The sequence below is a fragment of the Cygnus atratus genome, chromosome 2 (assembly GCF_013377495.2).
Source record: "Cygnus atratus isolate AKBS03 ecotype Queensland, Australia chromosome 2, CAtr_DNAZoo_HiC_assembly, whole genome shotgun sequence".
NCBI classification, from domain to species: Eukaryota; Metazoa; Chordata; class Aves; order Anseriformes; family Anatidae; genus Cygnus; species Cygnus atratus.
In genome coordinates this window covers 149,195,361-149,214,582 of record NC_066363.1, presented here as the reverse complement: position 1 = coordinate 149,214,582, position 19,222 = coordinate 149,195,361, and the positions used below count along the sequence as shown (strand labels likewise).

General features: G+C 40.9%; 1 protein-coding gene across 1 annotated transcript; it reads right to left on the bottom strand.

The window, feature by feature from the left end:
• Positions 1 to 884: 884 nt before the first annotated feature.
• SQLE (squalene epoxidase) lies at positions 885 to 18,645 on the bottom strand. The gene is made up of 11 exons (XM_035556181.2): positions 17,822 to 18,645; positions 15,136 to 15,388; positions 14,674 to 14,854; positions 11,840 to 11,936; positions 7,505 to 7,618; positions 4,945 to 5,116; positions 4,549 to 4,644; positions 3,815 to 3,957; positions 2,617 to 2,713; positions 2,177 to 2,264; positions 885 to 1,419 (listed from the first exon to the last, which is right to left on the bottom strand). The coding sequence occupies exons 1-11, from the start codon at positions 18,101 to 18,103 to the stop codon at positions 1,227 to 1,229; spliced, it is 1,716 nt and encodes a 571-aa protein (XP_035412074.1). The 5' UTR covers positions 18,104 to 18,645; the 3' UTR covers positions 885 to 1,226.
• Positions 18,646 to 19,222: the final 577 nt, after the last annotated feature.

Genomic DNA, 19,222 nt, shown 5'->3' with positions numbered 1-19,222 from the left:
TCCAACATAAAAGGTAGGTTTATATACAGCTTATGCAATCTGTCATTTTCAAAACATATAGCCAAAGTTTTTTTTAAGTACAGAAAAACATAACGTTGCTGCTCTCTAAACTGTTGGCTGCACCGATGCATGATTGTTTAGGCAAGCCAAAATAGGAAAGCCACATGGTGATACACAAAGCAATCGTAAGAAAGGTAAGGAAAAAAATGGAAGAACGCAAGAGCAAAAGAAAGCATACTGGTTAAGATAACATCGAGAGGAATATTGACCAACAGTGGAATACACGGACTCTCAAGTAACATGCAGCAATTTCTACAGGAAGAAAAAAATATATTCCAAGTATTAAAAGGACACTTTCATGGTACTTCACAATTTTTAGAAGTAATATTAACGATTACTGTCTACTGGAAACAGCCTGGACTGAAGTTTCAGTGGACACAGTTTGTTGCTGTGCTTCAGTTAGTGGCAAACACACCAAGCAAGACAAAACAAAACCTTGAAGTTTTTAAAAGGAAGTGAGATGGGAAGAAAGATTCAAAAAACATGTGCTTTCAGTACCTGGGTGCAATGCGGGAGCCAACATGGCCGTGGTTTGATTAGTACTTGGTTAAAGTAATTCTGGTGTAAAGAACGATTTCCGAAGAGCAATATGGCATTTGCAACAGTGACTGACATTAAAGATACAGTGACATTTCAAAAGCTGAAATTCTTTAGTGTCCTTTTAAGTGTCAGCATACTAGTATCTTAGCTGCAAATGAAAAAGAACAGAGGCAAAGCCTAATGAAATAACCCAAATCAAGAATTTTCTTACAGTATTTCACAGAAATGAAGAAATATTTTATGGAACTATTGAACAGAAAGAAGCATGAAGGATAATAGCAGCATATGGTTTACAGTGTTCACTTTTCAGTTTATTAATATTAGTGGTGCAGTCTGCAATGGATAAAGCGAGGGGTGAAATTCTGACAAAACTGGCAATTGTCTATCATATGTCAACACTTAATTATAGTTCTTGTAAACAGCTAACTCCTCTTTGAATTTTAATTGCAAAGGAAAGAATATTTACATATAATATATATGTATATAACCACAAAACCAAAATTAAGTCAAATCCTGATCAAGGAAATTGCATTTTGAAGAAAACATAATATAATATTAAATAGTACATGTCCAAAGATTTTAAAGGCATCGTGATCTTCATGTTTTCTTCTTCCAGTCATTTCCCCTTAATAGATTAGGGATTTCATTTCAGAGTAAATAAGTGGAAATATTATAGCGCAACTCCTGTAAAGTACAGCTCCACTACTGAAAAATGCTCGAGGCGTGGTAATCCAGGACTCTGACTTAAAGCAGAAATAAACAGCATATAGCGCCACAGCAAAGAAGTGGCCAATCAGTACCATTGGCTTAGGAGATAACCTGTATAAAAATAGAGAGATACAACATGTAAATAAACAGAACAAAAAATCATTGTGAAATTGTCAATTTACAAATTGAGCTGTCTCCTTAAGATTACACACAACCTTCTGATGTAGGCAGCTGTGATCCTGATGTGATCTCAACTAAAAGTAAGTAAATAAGTAAGTCTGATCATCTTGGAGCTGCTACACCCCCTGTATTCCCTTCCAGAGGTTAGCCAATACACAGACGTGAAGAGAAAGCAAGGGTGTATCTGTCTTTAGCAGCTCCCAGGAGGCTATACAGGCTCTACCAGTTTTAGCTCTCATTCCAAAATGGGATAAATATAAATGTACACATTTTCACATGTTCAAAGGAGAACGATTTATTGTACATTCACCAGTTTGAGGGGTCATTCAAAAACACCTTGACAGTTACCTGCTTCTCTGTTCCTTTTGCTCACTGAGGGAGACCTCACCTGTCACTACTCTCAACTTGTCAAGCGTGAAACACCTCCACCAGCTCCTCACTCAAACTTCCATGCCACCTATATAAACTTCTCTCTAGCTTTCACAGGCAATTTTAAGAAAGCTAAAAAAGGCAGAGAAGACGTGGCTTCTAATAAAGCTCCAAACTTTAGTATAACCCTGAAAACATTGGCTCGCGTTGACCATTCCCCCCATGCAAAGTTGACTGATTGGGAGCAAAACAAATTCTAACAGAAGCTCACAATGCTTGATCTGGCTGACATTAACTATTATCAGTGCACTGAACTTACACAGACAGCAATCCAACAGGTCCCGAGACACATTCTCCACCAAGTCTGAAGTAATGGAAACAGGCTTTCTTCAGCTGATGTAAGGAATCTATAAAATGAATTAAAATGACTCAACAAATACAGTCGACAGATACTGAAAACTTTTTCAGCAAATGCAACAGGGATATAAAATCCAGGACTTTGGCACTTTGGTAGCTGTTGCTCTGTTAAATTCAGTTGGATTTGGACATGGTTTTATTTAAGTAAAGGTTAATCTTATGGAATATCTACATGTTCCTGAATACTGACACAAGAACAAGTGATTTCAGATATTTTGTCTTTTGTTATCGATGTAAACACAAACACATACTCATATGCTGATATACATACACATCCCCTCCCCAGACATATTTATTTACCAAATTTGAATTAATCAGAAGTTATCTTTAAAATATATTTACCATCTGTGGCAGCAAAAAGTTCATAAAGTGCTTGGGCAAGAACATTCACTACAAAAGAATGAGACTTTTTTCTTGACCAGTAAAATGATTTTTTTGCCTGCAAAAGGAAAAAATACATTTATATCAGGCAATACAGAACAGCACTGAAGTGATTTCTAAGTAGGTGATATGAGTCATACCCATGTGAAAACAGAGTGGATTTAGAGATACACTAGGTATGTTCCGAGCTAGGTCATTAAGGGACTTTGGATATTTGTTAAACCAGTTATGTGGCTCCTCTGACACTGAATATAGAAAAAAAAAAAGGGCAGTTTCAGGGTATGCTTCATCTCATCCTATGGTAGTTGGCTGGAGTAATTCAGACAGTGGAAGGATAACACTTGCTTAGTTCTCCCTGTTGACTGAGAATAAATAGAAAATAACTGAAAGTCTGAGGTGATCAGCTGAGATATGGGTATTTGCATTTGGTCAGGTAAGTTCTGTATTGTCCTGACATTCCTTTTAAATGCTTCTCACTTCAAAACAAACAAACAAAACAAAACATAAAACTTTTTTGAATAATTTATTTGTAGTCTATAATTATTCTGGCTGTGATTTAGCCAAGTCAATATGCCTGCCCTGATCAAAAGTGGTAAACAAATACATCGGAAATCTTATCACCCACTGATCAGATTTTTTGGGTCTAAATCTTAGTGATGGTGTTGATTTCTGGGCAAGAAGAACGTCTTCTAACTCTCTACTGTGAGATTAATGTGGCAGGCAAGAGGCTGGTGGAGCATCAAAAGGCACCTTTGACAAACTAGGTGTACATGCTCATTATTCTCTAGGTACACTCATGCAAGGTAATGGTGCAAACCTGTCCAAACCCATCCCATTTGAGCTCACTCTACATTATGAAAAACACTACCAATGCAGGAACATCAGGTACTACGCTAGCAAAGCATGATGACTAGACACAGCACAGTCTCCTGAAGCAAAACGAGACTGATCGGTAAGCTCTGTCTTGTACCTGCCTCACAGCCATAGCACTCAGTAATCACAGCTGTTACTGATGCATGCCTAACGCATGATTTGTATGAATTATGAAGAGCTGTGACTCACTGATAACTTACATGTCCCTCTGATGCATAAAACTTAAAAGTGTGTCACCTAAAGTGGAACAAAAGTTGCCTAAACTAAGTCCAAAAGAAAGCTTCACCTTAAGAACATCAGAATCTTCATAAAGGTCTGGAATATCCTGGAGCAAGCTTCTCCATATTTTGACATCGTTTAAAACAACACTCATTCCTCCACCAGTCAGAGGGTGTCTTATATTATATGCATCTCCCAAAAGAAGAACTCCTAAGTAGAAGAAAAAGATTAATGGGCTACTGCACAATCACTGTATAATCTTAGAACTCAAACCCTCTGTTACCAAGCTTATTGAGAATTCAATCCCGTCAGGAAATAAGATGAATAACTAGGAACTGAGAAAAAATAAATATAAAGGGGAAAAAAGATGTCCTTACTTTAACAGATTTAAAAACTTAAAGTTCAAAATATTTTCCCCCATATGTATGCATGTGTGTATATCAAAGAATACACATACATATATACATACATAGAGTTCAATGTAATTTCTTTGTTTTTTTAAAACCAAGTTTTCCTTAAAAAGACCAAACTTATATAAGCATAAGCAACTGAGTTAAAGTTAAAAAATGAAGCAGACATTGATTTAAAGTTTTGTGTATAAATAAACATTCTAGTTAAATTGTGCCAAACGCATACATTTTTGCCAAATGCATACATTTTGCCAAATGCAAACCATTATTTTTTTCATAAAAGGATGAAATAGTTGTACTGAGCAACAAGCATACATCTATGAAAACACGGCCTTAAGTCCCAGAAGTTTATAATGCCACCCTCTCACCCCCTTTGTTTTACAATACACACCTTTTTTGTTAACAGCTGAAGGAGGCAAGAAGCTTGCTGGCATAGTCCTTAAACGATCATTCTGAACTGCTGCTAGAAATGGTTCCTTCAGGTGATCTGCAATAACCATTTTTTTCAGTTACAATACTTAGGTAGAATCTTAAATAATTTGCACACAACTCATTTTAACCTCTTATCAGAGATGTAATCCTTCCAAACTTCTAAACTCACGGACGTCAACTGAACAAACTGCTACTTGATGTAAAATCTAAGTGTGAACAGTTACTGAAACAGTAACTGTACATGTGGGAAAAAAAAACAAATACACGGTTCAATGGACTGAAGGAAGCGTGCCTTTTTGACAGACTCTAATTGGGACAATCATGAAAGGATTTCATAAAAGCTTTCTAAACTTACCAGGTAGTTGTGGATGAATGTTCTCAATCATATATTCTTTTAAGTTTTTTGGCATTTTCCCTCGAATATCAACAAGGACTCGAGTCTCAGTTGAAGAAATCTGATAGATTAATACTGGACTAGTTTTAGCTAAAACAAGTTCAGCATAATTAGCTTTAAACTGTGATGCGTCCTTAAAAAGAAAAAGGGAGAGAAGGATTGAAATCAATTAATGAAAGGATGCTAAACTTGAGATACACAAAATCATTTTCTGACATACTTCAAAATAAAATCCTCTATCAATATTAAGTTCATATTTTTTTTTCTTTAAATGAACAATAAAAGTGTTCTTAAGGGGAAAGTTCTGAACTTCTGTGTAGTTACAATTCTTTTGGCAACACATTTTAATATTCACTAAAATACATGTTATACATTTCATTTGAAAACCTCACTAGTATTTAAAACATGCCGTTGAAAAGCTGTAATGTAATCGGTGTAGTAGCTTTTCATAAGATCATTTTTACCTCTATGAAGAAAGTCACAGGAGGGAAAGAAATGCACTAATCTGTAGACGACTACACTCCTCGTGCTTAACCAAGTTTCCAAAAGTAGAGAAAGAGAAGGCAGTTATGCAGCAATAATTATAGGGATAAGGACCCCAAAAGTGCTGAAGCTTCTCCTCCAACTCAGACTTCTGAGTCCAGTGGAAGTTCTATAGTTTTGGTTCATTCTCCCTTGATTATTTTTTATTGTTAATCCAACGGTTAACACAGCAGCCTTGGAGGGCAATACAGTCAACCATTGAGCTACCAACCTGAATTCACACTTTTTCCACTTACATTTATAGATCCTGAAAGTTTATATGTACCCGGTTACAAGGTACCCCATTTTTAGGCAGGAGCACAGTTTGGGTATTTTTCTGGGATATAAAACACAGGTGGTTTGACCCACAGCTGCTAGGATATCTAAAACTCAAGGTCTTTGCTCCCTGAACAAGTGTCTTAACAATAAAAATACCGCGGAAAAAGAGAGTGTATCACTATCTTCAGTATAGATATTTTAACATAAACTAGTCAAAACACCCATATCCAGAGTAACAACTTCACAAAGTAGGTTCCAGCAGTGCCTACCTCTAATCCACAGATTAGAGCCAGTGCACACATAGCAAAGGCTTATGTGAGATACTGCAACACTTTTTTTCCTTCAGTATTTTCCATAATCTGATCCAGTGCCCAGTGTAAAGTAGCTATGTTGAAACCTAATCCAGTTGTTTAACCCTCTCTTGCTCAACTACAGAGAAATTACCTGATTAGATTTCTGGCTTTAAGAGCAGAGTTTGGTGTTAATCCAACTTTTAACCACAATATTCATGTAAAAAAAATATGACTCACAGTTATTTAAATGTTTTGAAAATCTGACCTATACTTGTACCAAATATGCTAAATCTGACACAGCAAGTTCAGCTATCCTAGAGATGGGACAGAGTATACATCAATAATTTAAGAGTTAAAAAACAGAGATGCAAATTTCCAAGCACTTCTCAACGTGACACAGAAACTGATAGAATAGTTGAAGAAATATTTAAAAGCATTGTTCTAACTGATTCTGTTGAAAAACATTTAATATTAGAGTTCAGGATAGTCCTTACAACAAAGTGTCAATAGTTGCTTTAACAAAGAGTGCTTAAGTCTTTCCTAGAAATATTCTCTACCTACGTAAACTTCTGTAACTCTGCAATTACATTTGATTAAAGTATTTCTTGCATAAATCTCCTTTCACAGACTTCTGAACACCTCTTCCATTTTACAAAGCTCTACTATAAACTCCCCTTCCGTATGAGCTCATATTAATGGGTTCTATAGGTACCTATACATTTGGATGGAAAAAACAACCAAACAACAAAACAAAACAAACAACACCCAACAAACAGGCCAAAGAGGTATTGGAAAGAAAGCATGTGAACATTTCCCAAGGACAAATAGACAGCCGGTGGAGACCAGCAATCCTGTTGATCCAGAGGAGCTAATAATACATTATTATACATGCAGGAATATGTACACCCGGGGCACTCTCCAAACACCACTCAGAAGCTCCTGGATTATCACTACAACCCTCTGCTCCTGAGTACAAAGCCAGGTTTGGCCTCCTAAACACTGCCCCAGCCAAGCAACTTTGAATATCAGAGCCAGGTACATGAGTGAGTAACTCAACGTGCTGTGCATGAAGAGTTATCTGCCATTAATAACTGCAGATTGAGTCTGTTGATAACAACAGATTAATGAATAAAAGGTGTTCCAAGAAATGCCTATTGTGACCTGTGTACCCCCAAAACACACGCTTGGCCCCCTTTTAGGGTAAAATCAATTTCCAAACCACATACACTAAATGGTGGTTTTTGGTACCACCTCGCAATGATCTTTCCAAGAACGCCTGGATGCTGCAAGGCCTTTGTAAGACTCTGAGATTCTTCTCATTTCTTGGTTCACAACAAAGTTAATAAAAGATAATTCAGTGAAATCCAGACCCGCACTAAGAAGAGGTAGCATACTGGCTTGTATGCAGTAAAATACACAAAAATTACCTTCAAAATGCAACCAACAAAATGGGATGAAACAGTAACGTTGTTGGAGACCAAGTTTTTTCTAAATTTGGAGAAAAGTCCATCCGCTACAACAGTAAGAGGTGCATGAAGTTCCTGCAGCATAACAGAAAGACAGGATATTTTCAATTTTGTTTCAGAACAATGGAAAACAACTCTCAAGCCCTCCTTATCAATTGCCCATTAGATGTTCTTCAAAACTATAAGCATGTAAGAGGTCCACAGACGACACTTCTAAAATGTCTGTTAAAATACTTCTGCTTTCCTCATCTTGATATTAGACTATTTATTCTGAAATGTAGCCCAACAATATTCTTCAGCTTTTTTAGACACGCAATCACATAATACAGTTATGGGGATTGTGTCAGAACTCCGATAAAATGGACAAGAAAATAGAATAATTGCTTGGTTCAGCCTAAAATGCTCTTCAGGGAAAAAAAAAAATGAAAGAACCACTCATATGCAACTAAACAAAAACAAACCAAAGTGTCATAAACCCAAATACAGACAACATGCCCAGGTCTTCATTAAAAGAACAAGCAGCGGACTCTGAACAGTTCCTAGTATACTTAGGAACTATAAACAGAAATACTGTATATAGAGAAAATACAAAATAAAAACTGAGTAAACAGATTAGGTTCTGCCTGAACGCATGCGCAAATTCCTAATGTTTAATATATACACTGTTCCCTAACATAAGCGAATTATTCTGATTATTAAAATATATTTTTAAGCATTTTATTGTGACGGTAACATTGTAACACCAGAACAGGAAAGCTTTTACAGGTAGATGTTTCTTCCCTGTATGTACAGCGTTCTCATTGCCATTTGCAGTTAAATCACTGAATATACATCACTGAATATATAGATTTATAATGAGCATTAGTCCTTTCTCTTCACACACTTGGCATGAGAAGAAAAAATAATTTGCCTTTTAAGCTTCCAGCTTGTAGGCTACAAGGCAAAAAAAAAAAAAAAAAGCATGCCATGCTTCATTATTACTATTGGACAGAAGCGTCTGGTGAGGCACTGTGGTGGTTTTACCCAGTTGGGCAGTCAAGCTCCACCACAACCGCTCTCTTTCTCCCCCTCCTCAAAGGGGGAGGGGGAGAAAATACAAAGGAAAGGGCTCAAGGGTTGAGATAAGGACAGGGAGATCACACAACAGTCATCATCATGGGCAAATAGACTCACAGTAGAGAGATTATAAAATTTATTACCTATCACTAACAGACTAGAACAGAGAGAAATTAAAAACAACTGAAAACACCATCCACCCTCTTCCACCTCCTCCCCCTGAGCACCACAGGGGAATGGGGGTTTTGGTCAGTCCCTGACGCTTCGTCTCCGCTGCTCCTTCACAGTCCCTCCCCGAACTGAGCCTGCAGGGGCTGCCCACAGGCAGCAGCTCTTCAACAACTGCTCCCACACGGCTCCGTCCCACGGGGTCCATCCCCCAGGAGCAAACTGCTCCAGCACGGGTCCCCCACGGGCGGCAGCTCCCCCCAGACCCCCTGCTCCTGCGTGGGCTCCTCTCCACGGGCTGCAGCTCCGGCCCAGGGCCTGCTCCTGCAGGGGCTCTCCATGGGCCGCAGCCGCCTCCAGGCCACATCCACCTGCTCCACCGGGGGCTCCTCCACGGGCTGCAGCGTGGAGATCTGCTCCGTGTGGGACCCATGGGCTGCAGGGGGACAGCCTGCTCCACCAGGGGCCTCTCCACAAGCCGCAGGGGAACTGCTGCTGCGTGCCTGGAGCACCTCCTGCCCTCCTGCTGCACTCACCTTGGGGGCTGCAGGGCTGCTTTTCTCACATTTTCTCACCCCTCTCTCCCAGCTTCTATGGTACAGCAGGTTTTTTCTTTCCCTTTCTTAAATCTGCTCTCACAGAGGTGCAAACAACATCGCTCATTGGCTTGGTTCTGGGTAGCAGTGGGCCCCTTTGGAGCCGGCTGAAACTTGCCCTTATCTAACATGGGGCAGCTGCTGGATTCTTCTCACAGAGGCCACCCCTGCAGCCTCCTGCTAACAAATCCCTTGCCACTTAAGCCCCATGCAGGCACCATGTGAATTCTACATCTACATGGATTGAGTTCCTCTATGAGCAGTTCTCTCCTGCACAGAAGTGGGACTCAGTCACTTGTGTGACATGATCTTTACATCTTTTTGTGTGTGAACTTGGAGAAAATGAGAGGAGAGTAGAGCTGAGTAAATATATACATAATATATATTTTAAAATATATTTATATCCCTGAATAATATACGTTTCTAGTCTTCGAGCTTACAGAAGTGAGTTCAGAAACAGTCCAAGAGACAGAGCTAACGTAACCTCTTTCCTATGGATAATTGCAAGCTCTAATTATTCCTGCAATTAGAGCAAGGTCTCCTGCCCATATGGATTCCCTGTTGTTTAATGAGCTGAATACTCATACTACAGTTTTTCCACAGTCAACATACTAAGACCTTTCCTCTGTTTAATTGCCTCTTTTTGATAAATTTTATAACTTGACTTTTATCATGCTGGCTAAATTAAACCTCATTTAACAGAACAAAAACCTCAAAGGTAACGTGATGGAGACTGGAGATGTGGAGAATAGAATAGCACAGACATACAACATACATTATCCTCCTTTCCTTATGAGAGCAGGCTAAGGAACAGAAACAAGCTCTCCCCCACCTGTCCTGTAAGAAGTTTCCCAGCTGCAAAAATTAACAGATGGTGTAAGAAATTTCTGATAAAAAATTCTTCCGTGTTTCCTACATTTCTATAATCAAAGGCTATACAGGACAGCAAATAATGTAACTCTTTCCAGCCATGGAACATCAACGTTCAAAGCAAAATGTGAATTTGCTTATCCCCATTGTACAGACAGGAAACTCAAGGCTTTAAGAACAACATCCATGCTCTCAGAAATATTATCAGCTAAAACACTGGTCACCCTACCACTGGTCAAATAGGTCATATTTAAAATTACAACAATAAAATCCATAAATATGTAAAACTTAAAAAATCTCCAAGCGAAACATTCACTATTTCTCCCCGTGACAAAAAAAAGTCTTCTGTATTTCTAGATGATTAAGCCAATTGGATGTGGAAAAAACAAACAAACAAACAAAACCAAACAAAAACAGAAACGCAAAACCTCCCCACCTCCAAACTCCCTCTCTTTCCAATACGCATGTGTGATTCAATGGCTTACTATACCATGGTGGACTTGCTACTGTTCTATTATTCATTTCACAGGACCTTAAAGACAGGCAGACCAAGGAATGGGACTTGGAACTCCCCTTTCCTCCAGCTACCTCACCAAGGACGGTGTTTCTCCTCAGCTGTCTTACAGCTTCATACTTAGAGCACTCTGCCATACAGTGGGCTGAAACGCCTTTTCCCCAAGTAGGCTCAAAATCTGCTCTCCCACCTCTTGGACAAGTAATTTTAAAATGGTCTTCTACATATGGTTTTATATCACCACTTCCATTTTCATTTCTAAATGATCTAAAGATGAGAGATTTCATTAGAAGTGCTTAGAACTGGATTTGCCAACTACTCAGAAGCTTTCTGAATCATGTACGCAGGGCAGCAGAACACAGACAGGAGATTCCTGCCTCCCCCATCAGAGCACATCTGAAGACACTTAGTACATAACTTTAGGCAGCAAAGGAATTTTAAAGCCATCAAATGGGAAATTTTCAAATTTGGCTTTTCTAGAAAATAGGCAGTATATCCAGAACTTCAGAACATATGCTCTACCTAGACTGGTCTCTCCTAAACTTTTTATTATATTTTCACTCAGTTTCATAGCATTTAGCCAACAGTTTAGCATTAGTTGGGGCAAAGAACAATCACATGCAATTGAAATAGGCCAGAATTCTCTTTCTGTGATTCAGTGACTGGATATAGCTATATTCTGACTTTTAGACACCTCAGTCAATGGCGGAGGTATACATGGAAATGTAGACCACTGTATACAGACAAAGCATGAATCTCAATACAAAGCATGAATCTCAATACATTGCTTTTTCCATTAGTAACTTTCAAAAGATTTTAAGCTCCAGACATACAAATATGGAAGAAAAAACAAACTGAATTCTCCGGAGACACTGATATCAGAAGCTGCACAAGAAGTTATAAAAAGAATTCCCATATGCCAGGACTGCATCCACTAGAAAGCAATCTCCCTTTATTAAAGGTTTCACCTCCTCGGTAATTGCAGTTTCTCTGCACCACTGATCTGAAATAGCAGCGTTTCTAAAATGCTATATACATATAATTCTACTCCCACAGTAGTTAAATGCAGTTGAAAACAGAAAACTGTCTCACCTTAGTATCTCCAGTTTCTTTGTCCTTGTACTGAACACCCACAACACAGTCATCTTCTTCAAGCAGTTGTAACACAGTCCCTTCAATGAATTTTGCACTGGAGTAAAATAGAGGAGTTAGAACAGAAGGAAAGAGGATTAAGGATGCATTTCAAGGCACTAGGCACAGAAGAAAAACCTGATTTTCACTAATCTTGTCTCTGCCAACACATTTTGTTTAAATATTATGAAGATGTGTCCTTGACCACTATTCCAAAGCCATACTAAGTGTCAAAAAGTGCTTGTCATTAATTTCAGTTCAACATGGCCATTTGGCTTGACATTTGAGGATATTCTAAAACCACAATGCTCAACGTAAACACCCTACCACTTAGCAGAATCCCCAGTTTTGCCTTAGGTGTTCCATGGCCATGTGAGAGACACAGGGAGGAGTCTGACACCTACTAACAGTCAGAAATCAGCCAGCTGAGTCATCTCTGCTGAACAGTGGGAAATGCTGACAATCCAAGTGCAACCTAACTCCAAGTAGAAGAGAAGAGCAAGAGCCAAAGCAGCACTGAAATAATTAACAGGAACCTAATCTTAAAATTTAGATTATTTGGGACTATTCTTTGTGAGTTCTGTAAACTACCTAACCCGTTTAGGACAGAAATGTAAAGATCTGATAATGCTTATGATCAGAGTTTGAACGGAGCATCCCTTGCATTATACCTCCCAACCAGGGTTATTTGGGTTTCACAAACTAGGTTTCTGCCCACTTAAATCCCTTGCTGGGTCTGAGCTGTTAGACCTGATCCCAGCAGTTCAGGCCAGCTCAAAATGGACGCTCTCTCTACTTCACAAATATTTTCGTACCCATATGGAACACAACTTCAAGAACTGAGATGAAGACCCATATGAGAATATGACAACTTGATATTTTAGGCTCTCAAAGGAAACATGAGTGATTGAATTAATGTCTTTGCTACAGCTGGCCACCACAGAAATTTCAGAGCAGATCTCCCACATCCCAGCTGAATGCCCTAATCCACATGCCAGTTGTGCCAAAATTTCTTAGCCACACTTGGGCTTCATAAGCAGTTTAAGTTCCTGGGCATTCCCAGAGATCACCTATCAGGTTAAATCTCACAAGTCAGATGTGGAAGTGACCAACCTAACCTTTCAAGGCAACAAACAGGTGGGCTTTATCAAAATACAAATGGTCATGCATAAATACACTAACAGGAACTTCAACAGCAAGGGAATGCAGCAACCCGTTAGTTAACAGCAGGTGAATCAGTTCTGTGGATCCTACTAGCTTTTATTTTCTTCTATAGCAGTTATTTCATTTATCGAAGTGCTTACTTCCTTTTCTGATTCTAATCCACTAAAAAATAATTAACTAATGATGCCTTACCTATTTTCCCCGTAGAATCAATTTTACTCATGTGAAATTAATTCATATTTCTTAATACAGATAAAGAGGATATAGAATCATAGAATTATTTTTATAGTGGGCTAGAATCAGAAAAGAAAGCACTTAAGTAAATAACAACTATAAAAAAATATAAAAATATATATTAATCAGTAGTCATTATTCCCTGTATTTTCATAAGTTACAAGATGAAAAACAAAGCGTCATAGCACTATTAAGAGTATTTGATCTCCGCTGAGCCTTGATTTAACATGCAGTTTTCTGTGCTATAATGAAAATGGAAAGCAAACATATTCAAAATGAACATTAAAGAACAAAATGAACATTAAAGAAAGTGTGGAAGAAGGGATAAAGATTGAATTTGTGACAAACATAATCTTTTAAGCAGAAATTTATAAAAGCTTATGTACAGCTCCTGGAGTTTCCCACAAATTCAACAAACAGATGTCCAAATTTCAATGAGCTTGAAGCCTTAACAAGAAAGCTTTAGCTTTTATCACTAGTAAATGCAGTTTTCATCGATTTTTAACTGTATTTCAGAGTTGCTGTATTTTAGTGTTAATAATTCATATCATATAAAAGCTATGATAAGAGAAAGTAATTTTCCAGTTCAGAATAAAGACATGTAAAGTAAAAAGAAGATAATGCCTTGTGTATTTCTCTGGTAAGCAGTATTTATGGAAAAAAACAAAACACAATACCCAATAGAAACAGCATCCAGAATCTATTCTGTTTTAAGAAAAGTTACTTTCTATCTCTTTTATACAAGGAAGTGATCAGTTAAAGTGGAAATACCAAACACTACTTTTTACTTCATTGTGAAGAGGATGCATATTCAAGATTCTAAAATGCAGAAGTTACTGGCAGTAGCTCTTTCCAGGTATTTAGTGCTCCTTTCTAGCTATTTTGCTGGAGTTCTTGTTAGCAGAAAAAGCAGAACATGCAAACGTAAAATAAGTTTGATTTCTTGAATCATAAACAACACCTCTGGAAGAAATGATACCAGGTGTATCATACATTTCTTTACCAAAGGCCTTGTATGCATCACTCCCTGAGAAGAGGTCGCTGCTTCTGGTAAAATATCAAACCCAAGAATCGGTAGAAGAGAATCAACTTTTAGCCCTGGACTGTTCTCTCACATGGACAGGCCACCATCTTGCCTCATATTTGAAGCCTATATTCCCATAATTTTAAGGATTAACTTATCCCAAAGGTGAATGTATGAAGTATACTCCATTCATGTATAGGTCTACAGAAAACAGAAAGAGTAACTACAACTGTCACTTTGTCTCCGTCTCATCCACTGGAGCCCTCTGTGTTGGGACAGAATGAAATGGTCAGGGAATCTCACTGACCCTGGGAACAGTGCTACAGCATCTCAGGATCCAGCCTATGCCATTCACTATCACAATGAGACTCACTTGGGCTCTGCCATAGCTGTCTTTCGGAGACCCATGATGAACTTGCCATGATGGAAAGACCTTCCGCTCACTACACGGCCATCTTCAGATGTTGGATAAGGAATTTCAACCTCCGACTTGGTCTCTATGTCATGAATTATGTAGCCATTTACTGTTTGTGCATCAATACCTTCTACTGTATCTGCAATATAAAAGCCAGTAGAAGAGTTTTAAAAAGCCTTTTAAAAGCTTAATAGTGTATTAAAAGTTTTTATTTACGTAAAGTCCGATTTTCTTAATCAAAACATAAACATTGAAGAAAGAATATTTTTAAATGCTTTTAATTCAATTAATTTTAATTCAGATATACATCACCGATAAGCTATTTCTTCATCTTCCCTGTAGGCATGCTTTTTCTAAAAACCTTATTGAGTGTAGTAACTGTTGTGTAATAGATAAAGGTACGGTTTGAAATGCACTCACCTTCAAGACCCAAGTCTCTAAGCGCATTAAAGCCTCCAGGTTGCAACAATTCTCCAACTATCCTGTCAGGTTCTTTCAGATCTCTCTCAATTACAGTCACTTTTCTTCCATCCCTTGAGAGCACTGTGGCCAAGGAAGAACCAAGGACACCCGAACCCACAATGATAATTTCTGGATCGTACTGCGGTGATAAGGCTGTATTTGTAGCAGTCTCTGTCAGATGAATGTCTGAGAAGTTTACTTCTATTTTACCCTGCAGAAAAGAAAGACAAAGTTACATGTGCTGATAATATCTGTATCAAAACCTTTCCAGAGGGCTGACCTTGGACTAGTTCTACTTTCATCCAGCAGACTGAGAGCATTTGTGGTTGGACAGCAGCTTCCTGTTTAAGTTTTGTTTAAAATGAAATCAGTCGTACTCTACAATGCAACAAAAACAAATCCTAGAATCGTTTCGTTGGAAGGGACCTTAAAAATCATGTAGCTGCAACTCCCCTGCCATAGGCAGGGACAGGTTGCTCAAATCAAGCAGGGAAAACAAAACAAGCAAATCAAGACTCTTTATCAGGGTCTGTAGGGTTAGGAGAAGGGGAAATGGCTTTAAACTAAAAAGGGTAGATTTAGATTAGGTATATGGAAGAAATTCTAGACTCCAAGGGTGGTGAGGCACTGGAACAGGTTGCCCAGAGAAGCTGTGGGTGCTCCATCCCTGGAGGTGTTCAAGGCCAGGCTGGATGGGGCTTTGGGCAGCCTGGTCTGGTGGGAGGTGTCCCTACCCATGGCAGGGGGGCTGGAACTAGGTGGTCTTTAAGGTCCCTTCCAACCCAAATCATTCTACGATTCTAAGATACCTACTTAAAACTGCCATCCTGATCAAAGAGGAACCATTAACATAACCATGGTCTCAGATATACTCAAAGTCAAGTTCCTACAAAAGGCAGTAAAACAAGGCTGCCCCATACTCTTGATCTATAAAGTAATATTCCAATGCCTTTGTATCAGTGAGTTCCTACTACATGGTGAACACTGCACTTAGCCATTTAAAAAGTTACCATATCCACTGGAAAATGTATTTCTCTAATTTCAGTGTAAGTGAACCTATGTGTCAAAAAAAACACACATGAATGGAAATACTCAGCATGGAAAAATGTCAGGAGAAATGGCTATCTGGGAAACGTTATAAAGAACTGGTCCTACAATGAAAGCTCATCAAACAGTCAAAATACATGCAAAATTACTATATGCCTACACTTAACTGCCCGGATTTGACATACCTCAGATTACACACCAACATGTACCTGGTACCTGAAGACCAACTGTGTTATAGTAAACTCCTAACAGCATTTAATCACTTAGTCTTCAAAGTGCAAAAAAGCTTCAGCACAAACGTGCAAGTTGTTTCTCCAGCGACTAGAATAAAGCCTGGAGTGCAATCCACTCTTTTACAAATGCCTCAGCACTACATTGCTGACAACAGTAAAAATACGACTACATCAGTGAAATGAATGGCCAGAACAACACAGACACTAGGATTTCTAGGGGCATTGTGTCATGTTTATATCTACCACTCAGCAAGGGAGTGCAAAAATAACAGTTTGAATTTGAGCAATGCAAGAAATGGGGGTAAAGGCAGGCTTTTACCAGCAAAATCAAATAAAATCCAGAACCTACCAAAAAATTCATAGGGCACGCATCCAAAAATTTCAAGCGCTTTTGTGCAAGGGGTCAGTGCTCAGCCGAAAAATAACCAGAAGTACTGGGGCAGGTAGCCAAGCAGTGCTGACCCGCAGAGGTACTGCATATGCATGTCCACTTAGTGCTCTTAGATTGCAGCACCACTGCCAAACTCCAGCTCTGCCCAGTGCTCACAGCAAGCCTCGTGCTGGGCACAGCTCACCAGACTGGCTACTTGAGCTCGGGCTCTGTAATACTGTGCAGGCACTATTTTATCAGGAACTCCCAAATAAGTGTATCTGCAGCTCTCCAGACCAATTTGCTGTATGCAGAAATATTAGGATGATGACTGCAGAACCACAGAAAGGCTGAGGCTAGAAGGGATGGGTCTCTGGGGACTATCTGCCCAAGCAGGGACACCCAGAGCAGGGTGCCCAGGTCCATGTCCAGGCAATTTTTGAAGATCTCCAAGGAGGGAGACTCCACAGCCTCTCTGAGCAACCCGTGCCAGTGCTTGGTCCATACAGAAGTGCTTCCTGGTGTTCATATGAAACCTCCCGTGTTCACGTTGTGCCTGTTGCCTCTTGTCCTGGCACTGGGCACCACTGAGAAGAGCCTGGCCCCATCCTCTCTGCACCTTCAGAAATGCGTACACGTTGATGGCAGTCCCTTGATGAACGCTCCCTGCTCGCAGCCCTTCCTCACACGAGATGCTTCTCTCCAATCCCCACAACAGACTGGCAACGGAACATATCTTTCTGCTCGTACAAAAATCCCTTACTACAACATTTTCCTTGAGCAGTCACACGTCACTTGACTTCACAAAACCCCTATAAACGACTTTCGCTGTTCGCTTTGCCCCCCGAAACCAACACCAAGCACGACCCACCAGTCACCCAGGACGTAAAGACAAACCCTCCCCAACCTTCACAGCCCTCACCGGGGCACAGCCAGAAGGCACAAGGGGAAGCCACCCCCACCCCACGTGCCGCCACCTCCCAACCCCATTTACCTTTCGGGATTTGGGTGCCTCGACCCGCCGAGCCCCAGCGCTGGGTTTGGCCCAGAAGAAGCCAACGAGCGGCAGCGCCGAGAGGACATCGGAGAGCATCCCCGGGGGGCTCTTCCGCCGCTGCTGCCTGGGCCCCCTGAAGTGGTACCTGTAGGACAGCAGCAAGCCCAGGGAGAAGAAGACGAAGGCGGAGAGCAGCAGCTCCTTGTTGGCGTAGCTCAGCAGGTCCCCGCACTTCTTGTACACGTAGATGAAGGAGGCGATGCCCAGGAAAGTCCACATCGCGCCGCGCCGGCCGCCGCTCCCGGCAGCTTCCCTCAAAGCGTTAACGCGGGCTGATGCTCCCCAAATCAGTTTTTTTTTTTTTTTTTAAGGAGGATATTAATTAGAGAAACGGAGCCAGGGCTTGCGGTGCAATGGAAGGGGGGGATGGCAGCGAGCCCAGCCCCTGCTCCAAAGGGGAACCTATAAAAACCACCCTCAGACGTCTTCTTAAAAACCCCAAGGACCTGTACAGCACCTGCGGTGCATTAAAAAAATAATAATTAAAAAAATAATAAAAAATGAAATTATAGATATAAAAAAAAACGCCTGCAGCACCTGGGCTGCCGCAAGGGATGCTCACGAAGCTGAAGGCTTCTCTCTATGATGATTCCCTTCCCTACCCTGGCTGTGGGGCCGTCCCTCTGCTGTGCACAGCCTGCCCCTATTCCCTATTCCCTATTCCCTATTCCCTATCCCCTGTCCCCTGTCCCCTGTCCCCTGCCCCGGTCCCAGCCCGGGGGGGGGGATTAGGGGTGGGAGGGGGGAGCGGGCTGGCGTCCAGGGGGCGGGGCTATGCTAATGAACCCCTGGCCCCGCCTCCCCCTCGGCACCGCGCGCCCCGTGCCCCAGAGGCGGCTGGCCAATCGGCGGTGCTATGCCGAGATGGCGCTATGGCCGGGCGCCCAATCAGAGGGCGGGGAAGGCGGGGCTTGCGCCCGCCGTGCGGCTAGGGCGATGTGACGACGGGAGGCGGGGCGGTCGCTCCGCGGTTGCCGTGGTGACGGGATGGGGAGGGGGGCTGCCCCGCTTCCCGCGCTGCTGCCTCACGGCGCCGCGCATGCGCGCTGCCGGGGGCGCGGGCCCCTCAGGGGAGGCGGAAGGGCTGAGGGGTAGCAGCTTTGTGCAGCCTGAGGAGGTTTTAAGGCTTTTATTTTATAAGAGAAATGCCTGGGCGTACGGCTGCAGGGCAGTGAGAGGGGCAGGGGATGGCTGCCATCTAGTCAGCCGCAAACTGAGCCCAGAAATGTAAAACCAAGGGATGGGGGAAAAGGATAACGTGCCCCAAACTCACAGACAGGAAGGGGAATCCAGATTTGGTCCTTGAGTTACTTCTCGGGCTGGGTAAAACCAACGCAA

What these genes read in the sequence shown, in the direction of transcription:
- SQLE (XM_035556181.2), bottom strand. Translation starts at nt 18,103, where the DNA reads ATGTGGACTTTCCTGGGCATCGCCTCCTTCATCTACGTGTACAAGAAG. An exon ending in ACAGCTATGGCAGAGCCCAA is followed by an intron (nt 11,937 to 14,673) that starts GTGAGTCTCATT and finishes ATTTTACTCCAG; the next exon opens with TGCAAAATTCATTGAAGGGA. An exon ending in ACTTTTTGCTGCCACAGATG is followed by an intron (nt 2,265 to 2,616) that starts GTAAATATATTT and finishes TTCATTTTATAG; the next exon opens with ATTCCTTACATCAGCTGAAG.